Source organism: Neodiprion fabricii, chromosome 6 (assembly GCF_021155785.1).
Source record: "Neodiprion fabricii isolate iyNeoFabr1 chromosome 6, iyNeoFabr1.1, whole genome shotgun sequence".
Lineage (NCBI taxonomy): Eukaryota > Metazoa > Arthropoda > Insecta > Hymenoptera > Diprionidae > Neodiprion > Neodiprion fabricii.
The window spans coordinates 6,155,085-6,174,049 of record NC_060244.1 but is presented as its reverse complement, the minus strand read 5'-3'; the positions used below and the strand labels follow the sequence as shown (position 1 = coordinate 6,174,049).

Below are 18,965 nucleotides of genomic sequence, written 5' to 3'. Positions count from 1 at the left end.
TAGTGAGAGCAACCGTAAAATTCGTATACTGGAAATAGAAGTTGAGGAAGAAGATGACGATGAAGATGATGAAGATCAAGCAGAAGAGGCAGATGATAGCGTAATGGATACCACTGCTGGTGCTAGTACAAACACAGCTCCACAGTGAGATTCTTTGAGCAAATGTAAGTAGTTTTTATTCATTAGTTGTACATCTTAAATCTCATTGTTCTACATGTATATCAATCTATTCAATTGCTATAATTGCTGAGTATAGATTTGGTACAACTACTTTGTTCTTAACAAAGTTAATTATTCTATTGTTATGAAAATTATGCTTATCACATTCACATTTGTAAATATAATGTCATACCTTGTCACATAATGTCCTTGACCATTTATATTTATTGTGCAATACATTGTGACCACTCGATATTCATTTTTTATAAACTGTATTTCTGTATTGGTTCACAAATTATTAGGCTCCAACAGCGTTTGTAAGTATTACTAACTTTTGATGAAAAATTATGGAATCTCAACAGCCTGCTCCTGATGCATCTTACTAAATACTTTTGGGAAATCAACATCCACTGCTGCATTCTCAATGCCTATTTCTTCTGGAGGTGGCGTGTTATTGCGAACTACTCCTGCAGACCTACGTGTTCCATCTCTATAATTGACTGGTGAGTTTTCCCTTGATGGTTCCATATCTGAAATTGATTGAACGAAGTTCGTGTAGTAAAGCACGCTCGATGTTGATATTTTATGTCATATGTGATAATTGATTTGCCTGATCACCACTTGTATTTGGATATGGTATAATAGTTGAAGCGTCTCACCAAAATATTTAAGATTTCTACGTCGTTTGGTCGTAATTACGTACAGTAGCAAGGCGATGATTACAACTATTACCATAACAGCGGCCAAGCTTCTCAATAAGTTTGTCTAAAATACAAAAATGTCATTTACTTCTTTCAACCGTCTTACATTAGAGTCTAAAAAATATCACGAAAGCAAAAACTAAGCTAAAAATCTTGCCTCAAAGTCATTCTCCCAGACATCTTCCCAGTCTCTTGTAACTATCAGCTCAACCGTTTCCATGCTGATGACAGATTCATCATTTATACCTCTCGAGATACATTTATAGAAACCAGATTCAGCAGTCGAAACACCCTGGTGACAGAAAACTACCCAAGTTGAATTATCCTAACAGAGCTCTATCTAAATATTTGGGAAAATTATATTACCCTGATCATGAGCTTCCCAGTTAGTACTTGGTAGTTGTATTTTTCTGGGTTCTGTGGGTTTCCTGGACCTATGATATTATTTTTATTAGAGAGCTCCCAATACATGAAACGATGATTGTCGTCGATACTTGGGCATGGCAACTCGGCTAAATGGCCAGCACTAACTTCTTTCACAATCACAGCTTCACTAACCCATGTTACGCTCGTTATGAGAGCTATCACCAGTACCCATGTAATCATCTACGCATAATTGTATAGAACAATATTTTTAAACGATTTATAAATCTCGTACACTTTTCAGAAATGATTACTTTTTTAAACGTTGCTGGTTTGAGAATTTCACAAAATTTGCGATTCTAGTTATTTTTCAACAAAATACATTAGTTTTTGTTATCACAAGCATGTGCAAATATAATTTTTCAACACCGTATATTTGTTTAGCACATTGTGGTTAATAAGAAAATCAAATTAGTTCTCACTTTTCGAATTTTCTTTGCAGTTCCGAAATTTTTGTACTAGAGTCAAGCCTAGGAAGGTTACTCTGTTTTCAGTTGCTAAGCTGCAATGCACAGTAAAATGTTGAATAATGAGCTCTACCTGTGCGTTTACTGGCTGCTTAGACAACTAAGAACTACTCGATATATTTATTTATATCTCTGTCCTATTCATCCTTGGATCTACTAGATTATTTTTAGTATCTGTCTTGTGACCATTTTGCTTCATCCATTTTAGCATTCCTTGTCTCTAGTTATGGAAGGTTCTTTAAAAAAAATACGCTAATTCGAATATATAATGTTTCGAAGTTGCCATTGAATAGACAATAAATTGATATCAAATTTCTAACGTAGAACAGCTAAAATGTCTTATGTAAAAAGATTTTCACATTTTTGTTTCAACCAAGTATGTTTCTATTTATTGTTTCTGCCTATTTATACAATTTTGGGCCAGGTTCTTTCAGTTGAAAGAAAAAATAACTGGGTATTTAGGTGGAAAATAATTTATTCATAACATATGTGGAGAAATAATGATGCAATGTGTTATTCACAACCAAAAACCAGGGAGACGTGAATTTGTTCACTGTGGATCTTTGGCCGTGTGATAATGTACATTATTGGACAGTTAGTATCGAGAGTGTTGAATGAGATGGATAAAGACATCGCACCCTAGTGTTAGGAGTAAAACCCACAAGGGGGCGAGTACAACTTTGGCTGGTAATGTCAATTGCGTTGCTTCCAATTTAAGACAGAGAAGACCTTGACCGGACAGCTTAGTCAGAACAGCAGTCATGTACCATGCCTGAAAAATTGAAGCTGATTAGTTGTTGGTAAGATGACTCTGAATATGTATTGTATAAGCATGTATCTGAACAAGGATTATTCTTATTACTTTACGACGTAGACTGCTGATGTGATCATGTCCGTTCTTGCAGTGCGATATCATGCGAAATATTATATAGATTAATAGAATGTTGTCGTACAGCCACATTGGTATGAAAACTATAAACCAATTCCATTGTATCCTAAGATCCAGTCTCAACACCAAGAGTATTAGGAATATCAGTAGATTGAACCACGTGAACAATGCTCTGTGTAAAACAGCCATACTGACACGAGAAGGTGTAGATCTTTCGGAGAAAGTTTTTTCTTGTTCTTTTAAAACTTGTCACTTTTTTGCTAATTGCTATTACTTCAGTAACAAATGCATTTTAGGAACTCCGTGTAATTACTACATTGCATTGCATTGCATGTCATCTGATTGGCAGAGTGAGATCATTCTTCAAATCAGCAATTCTTCATTTTTAATTGTCTACGTACAGAACAGAAGATTGTTGTATAACAGTCTGAACATTCGATGTTATTTCAAGTAACGATTCTGACGGTTGGTTTAAAATTGTTTTTACGAGTTTAGGTCAATCTATAATTAGGGTTTATGCTATAGCTAAGATCCGATGAATATTTTGAGGTTATGATTCATTCGATCGTTGTGGGATGTAATAAACAATTCAGTTATCATGAGAAGTGAATGATGATGAAAAATCACTGGAATGTTGATCACCGGTATGTAATTTGTGGTAATAAAACCGATCGAGATATCACGACGGAAATTGTTTACATCACGTTTGTGCGTTTGACGTTGACGTGATTGAGACTCTTTAAATTAAGCAGACTACGACAGTAGCGATGCATCGAAAATCGAACATCCGAAACGAGATACGGTGTATCGAATTCTTCGACTACAAGTGACTATATTCTACGAGCGTTTTTTCAATCAACGCCGAGAGACGAGCAGAGACGAGGTAGTTTTCATTATAATTCCGAATTATCATCGGATTTTCTCACTTATTGATATTTGGGATCTTCGTACTCATTCTAGATAGTCTTTATCAGTCCTACCCCGTTTGCCTATTCATCTCTGCTTGAATGTCTAAAAAAATTTGTGATTTTCATACCAGCTTCGGCCTTCACAAACCTGTGTAGCCGGTACGATCGGCGCATTTATCCCTGAACTAGTATAGTAGAAAGTTATTGTAGATTCAGCCGATATCCAGCCGATCGTAGCATATCAAAAGCGATGATGTATATTACGGATTCGATGTAACGTGAACATGAAGATTAGAGGTTCAAAATGATATGTCGTTACATTGATTGATGGCATTGTGAAAAGTAATATTATCTATCTACGGGAGGAATTATTGCGTAATCAATTATGTCAGTTGATGACTAATAACTTGTATGCCTGCAAACGGTACGACGATGACTTGGCTATAAATGTCTGAATCGACGTTCAGGCAATTACTATTTCTACTGCGTAGGCCTTCCCAAAGCAGCACAGACCTTGAGGCTTGAAGAGAGGAGATCGGATTTGTCGGGGGTCAAAGGTCTAGAATAAGTTTTAAAATCTCGGTTACGAAGTAAGATTAGGTAATGCTGCACCGATAGTACGAAGTTAACCTCCGTCGGAACAAGTTGAACATGTTCGGTGACTCGCTCGATGTCTCTGCGGTATGTAAGCCTATAAATAAGTCTTATTCTTGGGTTAGAAAAAGGTTATTTAAAGCCTAGGGTTATTGTAGTTCGTAGGTGCGGTCGCCCACAATCGGCTTTCACATCTTTCACGTGTTAGGTCCAATCGGTACGTTAACCTTAACTGTACAACACGTCCGGAGGACACATATTACGAAATACGAATAGTTTCGAGTGGTATGTCGATGATCACGTCGCGCGCAACGTTTTTCACCTCAATATATAGCGTGATTCTGTCAGGGTCAAAAAGCCGGGTCAGGCCCGCGTGAAACCGCGTCCGTTGTCAGATCTGGAATGAAATAACTAAAACAGAAATAGGAACAATCATTACGGATATTATTTTCGCCATCGCGCTCTTCCATTATTATATCTCTGCTTTCTTTATTTTTCTATTTACGTCATTCATTACCATAACCTCATCTGCATTCTTTCCAGCCCTAAACTCTTCGTTGAATCTGTGAAGAAAGTTAAGACGAAATGTTAAATACACATTCGGTGGTAACTATACATTGCATACTCGTTTGTTCGTTTTCGTACCCTTACTTATTTATATTTATTAAAAATTGCTAATAAAGAACACTTGCACACAGTAGTAATGTAATTGTTGCAACTAGTAGCTATTTTTTCTCCTAACACACTAACAAAGTATTATTTCTTTGACTTCACATCGGTTAAATTATCGCAAGATTTTTTTGTTTTATGAAACATCTGTGTTGCATGTATTAGAATAATTGATTTCTTAGACAAGTATGTAGTGAAATATCACAACAGATTTGTTCCACCTTAGATCTTAGCTACAAATTCATTTGCATGTTGATTCCTCGTTATGTAACTACGTCTTGTTTGACTGCGACACAAAAACTTGTTTTAGAATGACCCCCAAATGTTCGGAGTCCTCGTAAAATTGTATGACAGAAATGAAAGCTTGATTTCATGATTTGCACAAAAGTTAGAAGTACAGGGAAAGGGAGGGACTTGTGACGTATCGAGGGAATGAGATAATCCGTACACGACATACTTTAATCGTGTTTAAAACTTGCCTTATCTTATCTTATTAGATATTTACCACTCGTACGTGATAGATGTGGCAAAATTTCAAATGGTTGAAACACAGTCGATGAATTACAACCATGTCGTTGTGGTGGCTGGTATAAAATTATTGCATTGAAATCTATTTGTCCAGTTCAGTAGGTTTTTGAAAGTAAACTTTCATAAAAGTTAGTTTTATTTAAAGGATAATCAGCGAGGAAACAGGTTTTCCACTTTGTTGCGCCAGCAAGTCTTGTTTAATCAAATGATCATTAACCAGCACGCTTATAACACTATACCCAAAAGCTGAGATTTTGTTTTCATCTACACAGAATTCCTGTTCAGTAATTTAGCTCCTATATTATTATTAGATCGTCAGTTTCAAGTACAAAGTCTTAACAATGGAGGACTCATTGATATTTATCATCTTAATTACATCTGTTCCTTTATTCTACAGGTTTTTCCCATCCTTGCCGCGGTAGGGATTATAGTAGCCACAGCATGGGCGGCAAAAGTTTACATATCCAAAGGAAAATCCGGAGGTCGCAAGAAGAGGTCTTCGCCAGTTACTCTTGTTGATCCAACGACAAAGTACCCGTTGCCATTATCAGAAAAAGAAGTACTAAGCCATGACACACGTCGCTATCGGTTTCAACTTCCATCGTCTCAACACATTCTGGGCCTTCCTACCGGACAGCACATTCATCTCTCAGCCAAGATCGGAGGAGATGTAGTGATCAGAGCTTATACGCCTGTATCAAGTGATGAAGATCATGGCTTTGTAGATCTCGTCGTCAAGGTGAATAAAAGTTTTTACTTTTATGTCTGATATTCTTCTATGATACATTTATATACATATTTTTATGCGCCAAACTAGATGACATGTTCCATTCTTTTTAGGTGTATTTCAAAAATGTCCACCCGAAATTCCCTGATGGTGGCAAAATGTCGCAATATTTGGAAAGTCTGAAAATTGGCGACACTATCGATTTCCGTGGTCCTTCTGGCCGCCTTGTTTACAACGGGGCTGGCAGTTTCTCCATAAAGGTTCTCAGGAAAGATCCGCCAGTACAACATTCCGTTAAGAAGGTTAGTACGGGTCTGCCGTAATGTTGGGATAGTTAGGGAATTCATTTTTTTTCCAATCTGTGTGCAAAGTACTTCCATTTGTGAACGTTTTGATGTATATTTAGTTGGCTATGATCGCTGGAGGAACCGGTATCACGCCGATGCTGCAGCTAATCCGTCAGATAACCAAGGATCCGTCGGACGATACTCAACTCGCTTTGTTATTCGCAAACCAAACGGAAAAGGACATATTATTACGAGATGAATTGGAAACGGTTGCAAAGGCGCATCCTCAACAGTTTAAACTTTGGTATACGCTTGATACGAGTAGCGAAGGTTGGCAGTACAGTACTGGCCACATAAACGCGGATATGATATCAAAGCATCTCTTCCCCCCATCTGATGACACTATCGTTCTGATGTGCGGCCCTCCTCCCATGATAAACTTTGCCTGCAATCCGAATCTGGATAAACTCGGTTATGACGCTAAGCTCAGGTTTGCTTATTAATTATGTTACGGTTACGAAACTATTCTACACGTTCTCCCACTTGAATCTCTAGCGAGAAGTATATTTTGTGTAATCACTACCGTTAAAACTGTACGTAATATTCGGGGTTTGTTGCGAATACGGACCCCCGTTGTTTTGCCGTTGATTTCTTTCAATTTCAAATGATCCGTCGTAGGTAGCGAACCTTGATTCAGTGCATCATTCGGTATGATTGTACAAAGTATATAGCCTTTGTAGAATTGTTGCGTATTGTAGACAATCGTTAGTAATTGTGAAAAAAATAAAATCGAGTAAAACTTGAATTACGAATTGTTGACGATAAAATATTATTGAAATTCTTTTTTGGCCTTTTTCATTTTGAAATTATATTTACACGGTCATCATTTTTCTATGCAAATGAAAATATGCCAGAACAGGAAGAATTTTAATATTTAGACAGCCTTGTGTTATGACATTATTTTAAAGTATTACCACGAATAATTCATAACACGGCCAGGTACGAAAATGCTTGATTACAGCGCTGATATACAGATGTTTGTAATTTCGTTATCAGTAAGGGATAGCATTAAGAGTACAATATAATTTTTTTTTCAACAATTCCGTTCTACTTAACAGTATCTTGGAACATGGGGTGTTGCGTAAAAATTCTACACACATCTTATCCTCTGACAAATTAAACGACTGGTGATTATATAATAAAAATTGTATAAGCACATCTGTATATTCAAGGAGGTTTAGTTTTCGCGAAACGAGCTTGTGTAAATTAGTCAGATTAAAAAAAACCTTTTATTTAAGGCATTTTTTGGCGAATACAGCGGTATAAACCAGTGCCATAAACCGTCGTTGCTTCTGGTATGGGTGGAGCTTAACTCTGGTCAAGTATAATGACGTCACACTAAAACGCTCTAGTTCGTTCTGTTCGTGATTAAAGGCGCGAAATATTGGGAAGAAGACTCAAGTGTAGCAATGAATTCCAAAGTTTTATCAGTATTTAACAATTTCTTCCCCATATTCGTCGATACACTCAACATATTCCATGTCTAATTCCCGATCGTATGTTCGCCTGTATTTAAATTTTGGCTCAGAGACCGCCCTGCTTCTAGTTCAACCAGTTTCGACCATGCTACAGAGTAGGGTTTATTCTGGTTATACCAAAACCGCTTGAAAGCACCAGAGTCGCGAAAACGCGTTTGGTACCCTTTGGTACACTTTGGTTGTTATACCAGTGCTCGCCAAAAAATGCCTTTAGTGACACCTAAATTTGCACCCCGCCAAACAGTGTTAATGGTGACGAAATTCTCCCTCAAGTTTGTGGCAAGATTAAATTAGTTAAATTGTTGAGAAAATTCCAATGAATACAGAAAGTTGTTTCAAAGTTATCGAACTATGATTAAGCAGTAATCGTCACAACTAGTTTTGAATTCAACATTCTCGCAGAATGAAATTTTAATATCCAATTTATAATAGTAAATTTGGACAGAAACTTTGGTGAGAATTTTATCATCATCTTTATAGAACGGGATGAATCTTCATAAAAGATATTCTGTGTAAACTGGCTGTTAATTGAATAATGTGATAGCTAGCGGGGATCAATTAGCGTATGAAGGTCGAGCCTTAGATACCGGGAGAGGTAAGTTACGGAAGATCGTGATTGCGGGGTGGGATTTCGAGAGGCTTTGGTCGAGACTAGGGTCGACTTGAGTCGAAAGCCCGGTCGTATACGCGTCGTTTCCCCAACCCCTGGGTGGAGTTCTCCGTTTTAAATCGATCCAGCATCTTTCGGCGCCGCTCTATATACGAGTAAAATTATAATGTCGAAGGTCCTTACGCCCGAGCGCGATGAGAATCATCTATAGAGATTCGCCCTCGACAACCATTGTCGATAATTTCTTCCCACCACCATCTCGGTCCCAGAACAAGCTCTCTCTCTCTGATACCTGCCTACTTGAAACGGAATTTTGCTGACGGTGATGGAAAGGGCTAAAGACTAGAAATTGGCAAACCACCCGGCCATATGCTAATGTATACGTATACGTATATACATACATACCTATACGTACATTCGCGGCTATACATTCCACAAATCTCGCCTTGCGCGTAAACGTGTGTATCGAAAACACCAACACATATAGAGACTGATAAACGACGTACACGCGAGCGTCAAGTTGCCGTGTTTGTGGCGGTCCTGAGGGAAGGTGGGATGAAAGGTAGGTCGCAGGAGCGGCAATATCGATTTGACAGTCAGCATCGCGCGTCGGGATCAAAGAGGGGGGCTGGTTAGCTAGTTCGCGACTCCGATGGCTCGGGAATTTGACGTAAATTTCAGTTTTCATCTGATTTCGTATTGCGCTGCCTGTGTAACGGCAGATGGAATACGATAAAGGGAAAGGATCCGTATTGTTCAGCCTAATAATTTACGCCTGGTATCGCGCGATCTGTGACTTGTGCCGCGTTCGTGCGTGCGTGGTTGCGTGGGTGGCTGCTCCGTAGGCGCGCGCCAGCGCAACACGCGCGTGCTTCGCCAGTTCTCTCGCGATGATCTCCCGTTCATCCCGTGGGAGAACGGAACTTAGTCCGTGATTTATTTCGAACCAGTCGTGTCAGAGCCCGCGGTGACCAGACGATGGCGTTATGTAATTTGACGGCGATAAACGCCCGCGGAACTCCGCTAAAGTTTGTATATTTTTTCGAATTCATCCCGTCCGAACGCTGCACGAATTAACGATTTATAACTGAACGGAAGCTCGCCGCCGCTGCCTGGGTACGCGAAACCTTCAAATTTTCAACTGGCCAAACGGGGCTGGATCGATTGTAAGCTGAGGATATTTGAGAATTCAAATATCTTCGGTATTTGATTGAATTTGTTGGTACGGCTCGAGTTCGTTGTTGAGAATTACAGCGAGGAAGGTAAAATACGAGTATTGTCATTGATAGCTGGTTTTCTCGCGTGTTGAAAATAATGAGGAGCTTTTGCGAGGCTTTAGAAAGTGTCGCGTGCCTCCACCAGATGATGACGACGATAATGGTGCGAAAACTGAATACCTCGCGAATAACGAAAGGGGATCTGTAATCGCTCAAGTGGCCATGCCAACCAGCGGGAAAGACGAGTATGAAATGCGATGGATAAGATTCGCGCTATTAGCCAGGTGAGCGATTGATCATCGCGTTGGCACGGATCGAAGCGCCTCATTTCCGAAGATGATAATGGAGGATTCGCCGGCCCGGATGCGTCCCTACCTCGACTCCTGGGACGTAAGTGTGCGTGTCGATTATTATCACCCTTCGCGTTATAGCCCTACAACCCGTATCCCCCTATCGAAAACAAAGAACCGCAATAAAATGTGACTAATAGCTCACCCGTTGAAAATCTGGAAAACATAGAATGAAGACAAATACTCAGTGGCCAATAGCCAAGCCCCCCTTCAGGGCGCCGAGGAGGATCACCCTGAGCGAGGCACGTGGACGGGGAAGTTTGACTTCCTCCTGTCCCTCCTCGGCTACAGCGTAGGCCTCGGCAATGTGTGGAGATTTCCCTATCTTTGCTACTCTAACGGTGGTGGTGCCTTCCTGATACCGTTTACCGTCATGCTGATCATCGCTGGACTACCCCTTATGTTCATGGAGCTTTCGTTAGGTGAAAAAAAATTTATTACAAGAAAACAGTAAACTTGGATGCAATTGGTTGCGGAAGAAATTTTAGCATTATTTAACTGTGTTCTGATTGTCGCGCTGGTGATGTTTTTTATATAACCTTTTGCAATATGATCCGCAAGTTTGCGAATAACTCATATATATCAAAAGAAATAAAAATCGCTGGAAACTTCGGAGACATTAGAATGTGTGATGAAATTTTTCTAAAAAAACTCGGCGAACTCTTTTCCTTTGTATTTCTCAATATTGTTCTGTGTTTGTTGAAAGTTTTGTCTACTGCGTTTTCCAATCTTCATTTACAGAATCGACTTAATTAAATATTGAAAGCGTTAACTGCCGATTGTATCGCGTAAATCAAGTATGACGGGGTTGAGTGAAATTGATAAAAATATACGTGTAAAATAAATGGAAATATGGCGTATGACAGATAATTTAGACTTAGAAGAAAAATAGTTTCCATCAGTCGGGAACTCTGGTGGAAAGTACTACAGGTGACATTTTGAGAGTGAATCAAAAAAAAGGTCTAATGTCTAGTAGCACTACGATTTCATTTTCAAATTGTCAAAATAAAAAATTTTTACATGTAAAAATTGCAAGTTATGAAAACTTTTGATATATTTTGCACAAAGCGTTTGTAAAAACAATTTTCACCACACGAAGGACAGATTTTTTAAGACCTTGCGCAATTTCATGCTTTTGTGATTACATGTAACGGAGTTATTAATTTAGGTCAATACGCAAGCCTGGGTCCTGTGGCTGCTTACAAACGCTTCTGCCCACTGTTACGAGGTCTCGGTTACGGCATGGTCCTGGTTAGCTCAATCGTGATGCTGTACTACAACCTGATTATCGCCTGGACACTCTACTACATGTTTGCCTCCGTGGCCGGTGAGAGTTGAGATATTTATTTTTTTTTCGAGTCCAGTGTAAGCCAACCATGTTATGCAATTCCACAGGTGCCGGTGTTCTGCCGTGGGCTTACTGCGACCCGGCCTGGAGCACCCAAGACTGTTATACCCCCGAGGCTGCGGAGAATTGTGCCCGACAAAATACAACCTACTTCAGGGGAAACTGTCTGAATAGTACTCAGCTAACCGCGATTGTTCTTGACGTGGAAAATGGAACTGCAACCGTCCGACGGCCCCCGGCGGAGGAGTACTTCAAGTTAGTACATACTTGTATCATCGTTTCATCTCGGTTTTAGTCATCCCATTGTGTTTCCGCCTGTTTTTTTCGGTACTTCTTATTACTTGATTTGCGGTTGTGAACACTGTTTAACGTTGTGAAACATTGTAGAAGAATGACCGAAAATATGGATTTACAACTTTGTTTTTCAAACGAATTTTCTAACTTTGTGTTTGCAGCAACCATGTCTTGGGTTTGAGCGTTGGTATCGAAGAGACGGGTTCGATTCGCCCGCCTTTGGCGGTGTGCCTCTTCCTCGCCTGGGTGATCGTCTTTCTATGCCTCAGTAAAGGTGTTCAAAGCTCTGGAAAAGTGGTCTACTTCACGGCCCTCTTCCCGTACGTCGTTCTGGCAAGTAATCTAATATCTCGGTTAAGCTCGTCCTCATTCATATAGATTATCGCACAGATAATGTTATATAACATACTGTCGTGTAGTTAACTTTAACTCTTGCACAGATCTTGAGATTACCTTGTTCTCGTTATTTTATTCTCACCCGATAACTTCCTCGTTAAGTATTTTTTTTTTCTACGTCTTCGCGAAGGATCATTTTTATTCAGCTATTAAACTACTAAATTACAACGAATATCAGATCGCCCTTTTCATCCGGGGAATACTTTTGCCGGGTGCTGGTGAGGGGATCCTCTTCTACCTGACTCCGGATTGGCGACGCCTGGCGTCGGCAAAGGTTTGGGGCGACGCGGCGGTTCAGATATTCTTCGCCCTGAGCCCGGCTTGGGGAGGACTGATCACCCTGAGCTCCTACAACAAATTCACCAACAATTGTTACAAGGACTCGCTCATAGTGGCGGTGAGCAACATCGGTACCTCATTTTTTGCCGGGCTTGTTATATTCTCGGTAATCGGATTCCTCGCCAACGAGCTCAAGGTGCCGGTCGCCTCAGTCGTCGACCAGGGGGCTGGACTCGCCTTCATAGTCTATCCCGAGGTAGATGAACGATATCTTCGTATCAGTGAAAAATTCATTCGCTAAAACGGCTGTGTAACAATGATGCTGTCTTAACAACCGCAGGTCGTCGCTCGACTCCCGGTTGCGCCACTCTGGTCTCTCCTATTTTTCGTGATGCTTTTAACCCTGGGTCTGGACTCGCAGTTCGCCCTGATGGAGACCGTAACAACGGCGATCCTCGACGGCGTCCCGGCCCTCAGGAACTACAAGTTCTGGGTTGTCCTAGGCGCCGCGATTCTGGGATACGCGGGCGGACTGATATTCACGACCAACGTACGTCTTCTTTTAAACTTACGTTACACGTACAGGAATTACATCTTCATACGGCCCAACCAACTCGTCGTTCTTACTTTCATCGACAGGCTGGCATGTACTGGCTGCAGCTGATGGACAAATACGCTGCGAATTGGTCGGTCCTTCTGATAGCCATCGGCGAGTGCATTCTCGTCGCTTGGGTCTACGGGGCTGATCGGTTTCTCGACGATGTTGAGCAGATGATCGGGCCTCGTGGTCGTTGCTGGCGCTTCTTCTGGACTTGGATGTGGAAGGTCGTTACTCCGGCCGCTTTGTTTTTCATATTATTCTTCAACTGGGTAAAGTACGAGCCTCTGAGTTACGGAACTTACATCTACCCTCGGTGGGCCGATGCTGTCGGATGGGCCGTCGGTCTGCTGCCAGTTCTCGTCATCGTCGGACTAGCCGTTGTGAGTTGACGTAGACCTGATCCATATTCCTGATCGCAGTTAAAACCAGTGTCACAGGTCCTACAGAGCGATTCCGATCTTGATAGGACGTCGTTTTTTCGAGCGTTACTCGTCTCCATTTCAGAATCAGTTACGCGGACGTCAACGTCGGCGTTGTCAACGCTCTCAATACCCCTACGACGAGAACGACGACGACTACGACGACGAGGTCGACGATCTCGGCGACGTGGACACCGACGGGAAGTCTAAGGGACGTTCTCGGCCCTCCGTTTGGTGCCGAGCTCGGGCCCTGCTGCAGCCGACCCCCGATTGGGGCCCGGCGACACCGTCCAGGACGCAAGCGCGTACTTCGCCACCCTTGTCTACACGGGGTACGTGCCAGAATCATAAGGTTGGTGATCATTTTTCTGGTAATATTTTTTCCACTTCTCCTTCGATCAGGAAATGGCGCGGGAGGATCCTCGTCCGGAGGATTCGACTCGGCTCGGGACACGATCGTCTTGGTGAACGGGAAGCCGATGGTTCAGCCGCCCACGTGTCCCGGGCTTGTTACTGCTACGAAGCTACCCGGACCCTCGATACTGAAGAACTCGAGCAAAACGGATCTCGTCTGCACCTCGCAGCAGGTCTGAGAAAAGGTTGTTAATTGGCGCTGTTTGAGGTGCGATTTTGGTTGGTATTGTTTATTATAGTTACTCGTAAGGCCGTACAAACACTAATGTATAAACACGATCACACGAGAAAATATTGAACTAAAAGATAGACGAGAAAATTATAGCGACGCCTGTCGTCTAGAGCCTATCTCGACTATAAAGAGTTCCGACGGTTTGCTAGCCGGTATACTTACCATAAATTTACCATAAATTAGATATTCAACGTATTAAATGCCTCGCCGGTGCGGGTTTTATTATTATCTAAGTACGTGTCTATATACGTGTCCTAGGTGCCGGTTATCATCCTCGTAGATTCGCGGGGCGAGATATATTAGAATTAGATTGTGGTTCTCGGGTAACTTAGAGCGAGATTGAGAATGATGAAGAAGTACAAGAAATAAAAATCAAATTTCTCCATTTACATTATAAATGAGCCTCCGTTCAAATAGGGCTGATCGTTATTTCGTTCAACTTCTAAAACGAGTAATTTTGAATCCCAACATATTGAGTACAGCCGAAGCTCGTATCTCGGGATGCTATTTTCTCTGCCGAAAATTGGGGTGATTTTAATAATTTTGAATTGTTGAAGTTGTATTGTTTAAGATGTTAAGGTATTATGATTCATTTGAAGGTTGACTTTATCAACTCGCATTATACTGTCACTTAATCAGGGCATAAATTTCTACACGGCCTTTTCCTCTTACTATTTGTATTTTGTACAGAAATAATTTTTTCATCTTTCACTTTATTTTTTATGTTAAAAATTTTGTCGTTACTTTCCGGCATTCTTATTTCCCAAGGTGAGAGATTTTTTCTTCAGGGGCTGTTTGTTTTCTAAGCAAATATATAAGCAGGGTAAACGGTAATTGCCGCCATCGCTTTCTGCAGTTTTTTTTTTTTTTTTTTTTTCTCAAAGAAAGCTGCCCCCTATTATACGACGTATAGTGAAATATGGATATATTATATCGATTGTTATATTTGTATCAATGTTTTTTATATTTGTAAGAATACGTTATTTTTTATTACGGCCTGCACGCGCTGGGTGCGTGGGCTAATCTTTGCGACTTATTGTGTCGATTATCAACTATATAATGATTTACCTACGTAGGTATAATACGGATATGAAGATTCTGGAATATATTGATGCATCAATCAATACATGAGATAAAAGATAATAGAAATCCAACAAATAATTTTAAACAAAACGCGTAAATTGAGAATAAGAATTTCGAAAACGTTTAGAAAGCAACGGGATTTGCTTTGAGCCGTAAAATATATTACAGATACGTTCGATGTGGAAAAAACAGTACTAAGGTGATAAAAATTTCGAAAACGTTTAGAAAACAACGGGATTTGCTTTCAGCCATAAAATATGTAACAAATACGTTCGATGTCGAAAAAATAGCACTAAGATGATTAAATTGTCGTCGTAATTATCGTGGATGTTATACACATATACATTATACAAACCACAGAGTTTACACATATACATATACATATATATATATATATAGTTTGTTATCTTTGAGGCTGAGATATAGAAAAAAATGAGTCCCTATAATTTAAAACAAAACTAAAACTGTATCAGAAGAAAGAGTGAAAAAATGAAATGAATTGGAAATTTCATAATTAATTAGTTATACTTAGAAAAATATATCAGAAGACATACCTATAACAAAATCATGAAGTTGATTAAAAAATTTAAAAGTAAACTGTAAAAAAAAAAAAAAAATATCGTACAATAAGTACATGTTAATGCGTAATATATGTATAATGTGATATATACAGTGAGGCAAAAAAGTATTCGTAGGGCGAATAAATTTAAATAAAACGAGGAATAATTTTTTTGATTAATTAATTTTTTTAAATTCAATTTGACACTAATGTAAACAAACATACAGAATCAGACTTGTTACCTTATGTTGCGCAGGCAAATAGCCGTTATGGTAAGTACACTAAATGCACGAATGCTTTTATCCCTCACTGTATACATCATATAATTATCAAACTCAATCAGAGCGTCCAGTCAATAAATCTCAGAAAATCATTAGGTGTATACGGGGACATGTTAATATTGTAGCACGTTTTTCTGTTTCGATAAGTTGTCGAATGAAAAACGTGAAGATATCGAGAATCATGTAGAATATGTATGTATAGTCAATCATAGATCTATTAGTCGTACGTACCTATAACTATGTACTATATCTTGGGTGCTAGCGTCCCCTCTGCACGCGCTTATGTGTAAGATAATAATGATAAAAACAACAACATCAATAATGATAATCATAACAACAAGAGCAACAACAACAACAACAAAGACAAGAATAATAATGATGATGATGATGATGACGATGATCACGATCATGATGATATAATAGTGAGAGTAATAATAGTGAAAACAAAAATGGTAACAATAATAATTAATCGTATTATACATGTATAGAAATTAAGTATATAACATAGCGGTTGTGTAATTTATCGGTGCGGTGACCTGCAGAGATGAAAACAGTATTTTGTTAGACTTACAATATTACAGATGTTAGTATAACGAACAAAGTCCAGATGGTTAGATATTTCGAATACATTATACGTTGTAAATAATTTTGGTGCTGTACTAGCGTGGAAGCGAAAAATCACACGTTTGTCGATATTTTATTTTTAATTTATTGAGAAATGTAATACCGCGTTACGACTTCGATTCAAAGGTTAAAGCACGCAGAACGAATCGAAAAAAAAAAAAATTGATCGGAGAAGGTCTGTTTTATAAAACAAATTGAAATAGTTAAAATTGACATAAAAATCCTCATCATCACAAAATCGTACCAAATTTTTTTACAACGTATATATGCATATTATATACGTATACTGCATTAAGTATAAACTTATATATATATATATATATATATATATTATATATACATAACTGTTGACAAAAGGCATACGGAATTGTCCAGATCTAGATGTACCTTATATGTATACACATACACTAATATTGTAGAATAATTGAATATTATACATACATATATACCTCTATGTTGAATATTTAGAAATTTTAATTATCTACAAAAATGCGAAATAACGTAATTAAGATCATGGACGTAGTATGAGTTGATATTGTCTATAAGTATAAGTTGATTCCCCAGCGTTATGGTCGCTCCTACAATCAAGTCCAACGTAGCTTGGCAGTTTCACGTGAAATATGTGACTTAAGTATAAAAATGTTTCCTAAGTTTGACAATGATCAAATTGGTAATTATTATTTATATAATATAATCCGCGTGATTCTTTAATGCGAATAGAGTTATCGTTGTTCTGTACCTATTATTGTTAACTAAAATCCAGGTAATTAACTCACTGTTCTATACCCGTGATTAAAATTGAAACACTGCGGAAAAATACCATAAACGGCGGTTTGGTTGATAGCAGTAGAACACGAATTTGAGCGCGATATTTTGACGAGTGCAGGCACGACGAAAACGTTGAAGAACCGTCGAACGAATGAAGACTATAGATGCAAATAAATAAATACTCATACAATAGAAATATAATATATATACACATTATACTGCCAACAAAAAAAAAACTTAATTTTTTTTTCGATCTCCTACTCTATGAAAACATTGTTTATAATATAATATTGAAGGTAGTGAGAGGAAATCGCCGTGTGATTTTTTTTAAACGGTGCCGAATTGAGTTTTTGTATTCGCCATTTGACACGTCAGAAATCCAATTTTATCGGTTGGAGGGAGATAATAATTTTTCTGTACAACGGACGGAATTCTGTATGGTAGGGTTTGACAACTTATATATTTTCTTGGAATCAGCGCGTCGTAGAAATTTTTCAACCGCACGATCTTCGAGATATTCAAGATTGCGTAAAACGTGGTTTTTCATCTTTTTGAAAAATGGGTACCTAGTGTAAACGCCCAGGTTTCTCGACTGTGCCACAGTAAACCGTTGGATAACATCTCTCAAATACATGAAATACATCAAATTCATTCAATTAACCGAACTCGATGTGCCTGTCTGTCGGGAAAATAAAATTAGCAATAATTTTGATAAAAACTTTTTCGTGTAGAAAAAAATATGTCTTGATAAATACTATTTTTACACTGAACATGTCCATGCGCCAGGTTTTGAATCTTCAAAAATAGTACTCATTTATAGAATACTTTTTTTTGTCTAAATAAAAATTTTCCATTTAAATTTTGAATACTCTGTAAAGGTGGATTAACTGAGATATGAGTGCGGGAGGGATATTATGGTGCGATTAAAAATTTTCTGCTACGTGCCGATTCGAGAAGCGGGAGATCGAAAAAAAAATTGATTTTTTTTTTTTTGAGGCGGTCTAATACATGTACACAAACACATGCTAACACATATTTACATATGTATATAGTATGCGGGGGATTTCATCGTCAATGTTTACATGGAATGCCAGCTCGTGTTCCATTTTTTTTTTTCACTGTCACGAAGACGAAAGGAGCAGCTATATTGCTGAATTCGAGCGAGCGCAATAATATCTGCAATCACCTTATATCCTTGTATCAAATGACATTCTATACATATGTATATTATGCGTTTTTCGCGCGTTACTGAAAGTAAAGGTATACATACTATATAATACATATACATTATATGTATATATTGTAACGTTGCAACAACCCGTAAACTAGCAAGTTGTTAAGTAATGTTGTTAAGCATACTATACATAAATCTCGGTACATATGTAATTATATAGGAACGAAACAGGTGAATATACAGTGTGTAGATGTACAGTCAGGTCTCCGTCTCGGCTGACTCTGCTTTCATATTCGATACAAGTTTCGACGATGTTTTTGAAATTTCTTGACTTTCGAACTATTGCAAAAGTGTTGTGTATAATCGTATGGAGCAAAATATTGAATTATGCCTTATTTTATTAACATCATGATTTTTTCAGAGACA

At 38.8% G+C, this 18,965-nt stretch overlaps 4 protein-coding genes across 13 annotated transcripts; 2 read left to right on the top strand and 2 right to left on the bottom strand.

The window, feature by feature from the left end:
- Positions 1-150: 150 nt before the first annotated feature.
- LOC124185213 lies at positions 151-1,854 on the bottom strand. The gene is made up of 5 exons (XM_046575746.1): positions 1,706-1,854; positions 1,227-1,466; positions 1,018-1,152; positions 819-924; positions 151-689 (listed from the first exon to the last, which is right to left on the bottom strand). The coding sequence occupies exons 2-5, from the start codon at positions 1,464-1,466 to the stop codon at positions 505-507; spliced, it is 666 nt and encodes a 221-aa protein (XP_046431702.1). The 5' UTR covers positions 1,706-1,854; the 3' UTR covers positions 151-504.
- A 353-nt stretch (positions 1,855-2,207) lies between these two features.
- LOC124185215 (transmembrane protein 60) lies at positions 2,208-3,417 on the bottom strand. 3 transcript variants are annotated; one of them, XM_046575750.1, is made up of 3 exons: positions 3,339-3,417; positions 2,613-3,032; positions 2,208-2,522 (listed from the first exon to the last, which is right to left on the bottom strand). In XM_046575750.1, exons 2-3 carry the CDS (start codon positions 2,826-2,828, stop codon positions 2,346-2,348), a joined length of 393 nt encoding a protein of 130 aa, XP_046431706.1. In that variant the 5' UTR covers positions 2,829-3,032; positions 3,339-3,417; the 3' UTR covers positions 2,208-2,345. The 3 variants fall into 3 exon arrangements, with proteins under 3 accessions (XP_046431706.1, XP_046431705.1, XP_046431704.1); XM_046575749.1 differs by having other exon boundaries at positions 3,282-3,393; XM_046575748.1 differs by having other exon boundaries at positions 2,613-3,380.
- An 87-nt stretch (positions 3,418-3,504) lies between these two features.
- LOC124185210 (NADH-cytochrome b5 reductase 2) lies at positions 3,505-7,157 on the top strand. Of its 6 annotated transcripts, none has more exons than XM_046575742.1 (5): positions 3,505-3,522; positions 4,685-4,747; positions 5,736-6,077; positions 6,179-6,367; positions 6,472-7,157. In XM_046575742.1, exons 2-5 carry the CDS (start codon positions 4,727-4,729, stop codon positions 6,853-6,855), a joined length of 936 nt encoding a protein of 311 aa, XP_046431698.1. In that variant the 5' UTR covers positions 3,505-3,522; positions 4,685-4,726; the 3' UTR covers positions 6,856-7,157. The 6 variants fall into 6 exon arrangements, with proteins under 6 accessions (XP_046431698.1, XP_046431696.1, XP_046431694.1 ...); XM_046575740.1 differs by lacking the exon at positions 3,505-3,522 and adding an exon at positions 3,946-4,228; XM_046575739.1 differs by lacking the exon at positions 3,505-3,522 and adding an exon at positions 4,299-4,358.
- A 136-nt stretch (positions 7,158-7,293) lies between these two features.
- On the top strand, positions 7,294-16,799 carry LOC124185205 (sodium- and chloride-dependent glycine transporter 1). 3 transcript variants are annotated; one of them, XM_046575726.1, is made up of 10 exons: positions 7,294-10,107; positions 10,237-10,489; positions 11,236-11,394; positions 11,463-11,670; positions 11,871-12,042; positions 12,284-12,640; positions 12,725-12,934; positions 13,024-13,365; positions 13,490-13,736; positions 13,807-16,799. In XM_046575726.1, exons 1-10 carry the CDS (start codon positions 10,054-10,056, stop codon positions 13,995-13,997), a joined length of 2,193 nt encoding a protein of 730 aa, XP_046431682.1. In that variant the 5' UTR covers positions 7,294-10,053; the 3' UTR covers positions 13,998-16,799. The 3 variants fall into 3 exon arrangements, with proteins under 3 accessions (XP_046431682.1, XP_046431681.1, XP_046431683.1); XM_046575725.1 differs by having other exon boundaries at positions 7,294-10,113; XM_046575727.1 differs by having other exon boundaries at positions 7,294-10,113; positions 13,452-13,736.
- The last annotated feature ends 2,166 nt before the right edge of the window (positions 16,800-18,965 follow it).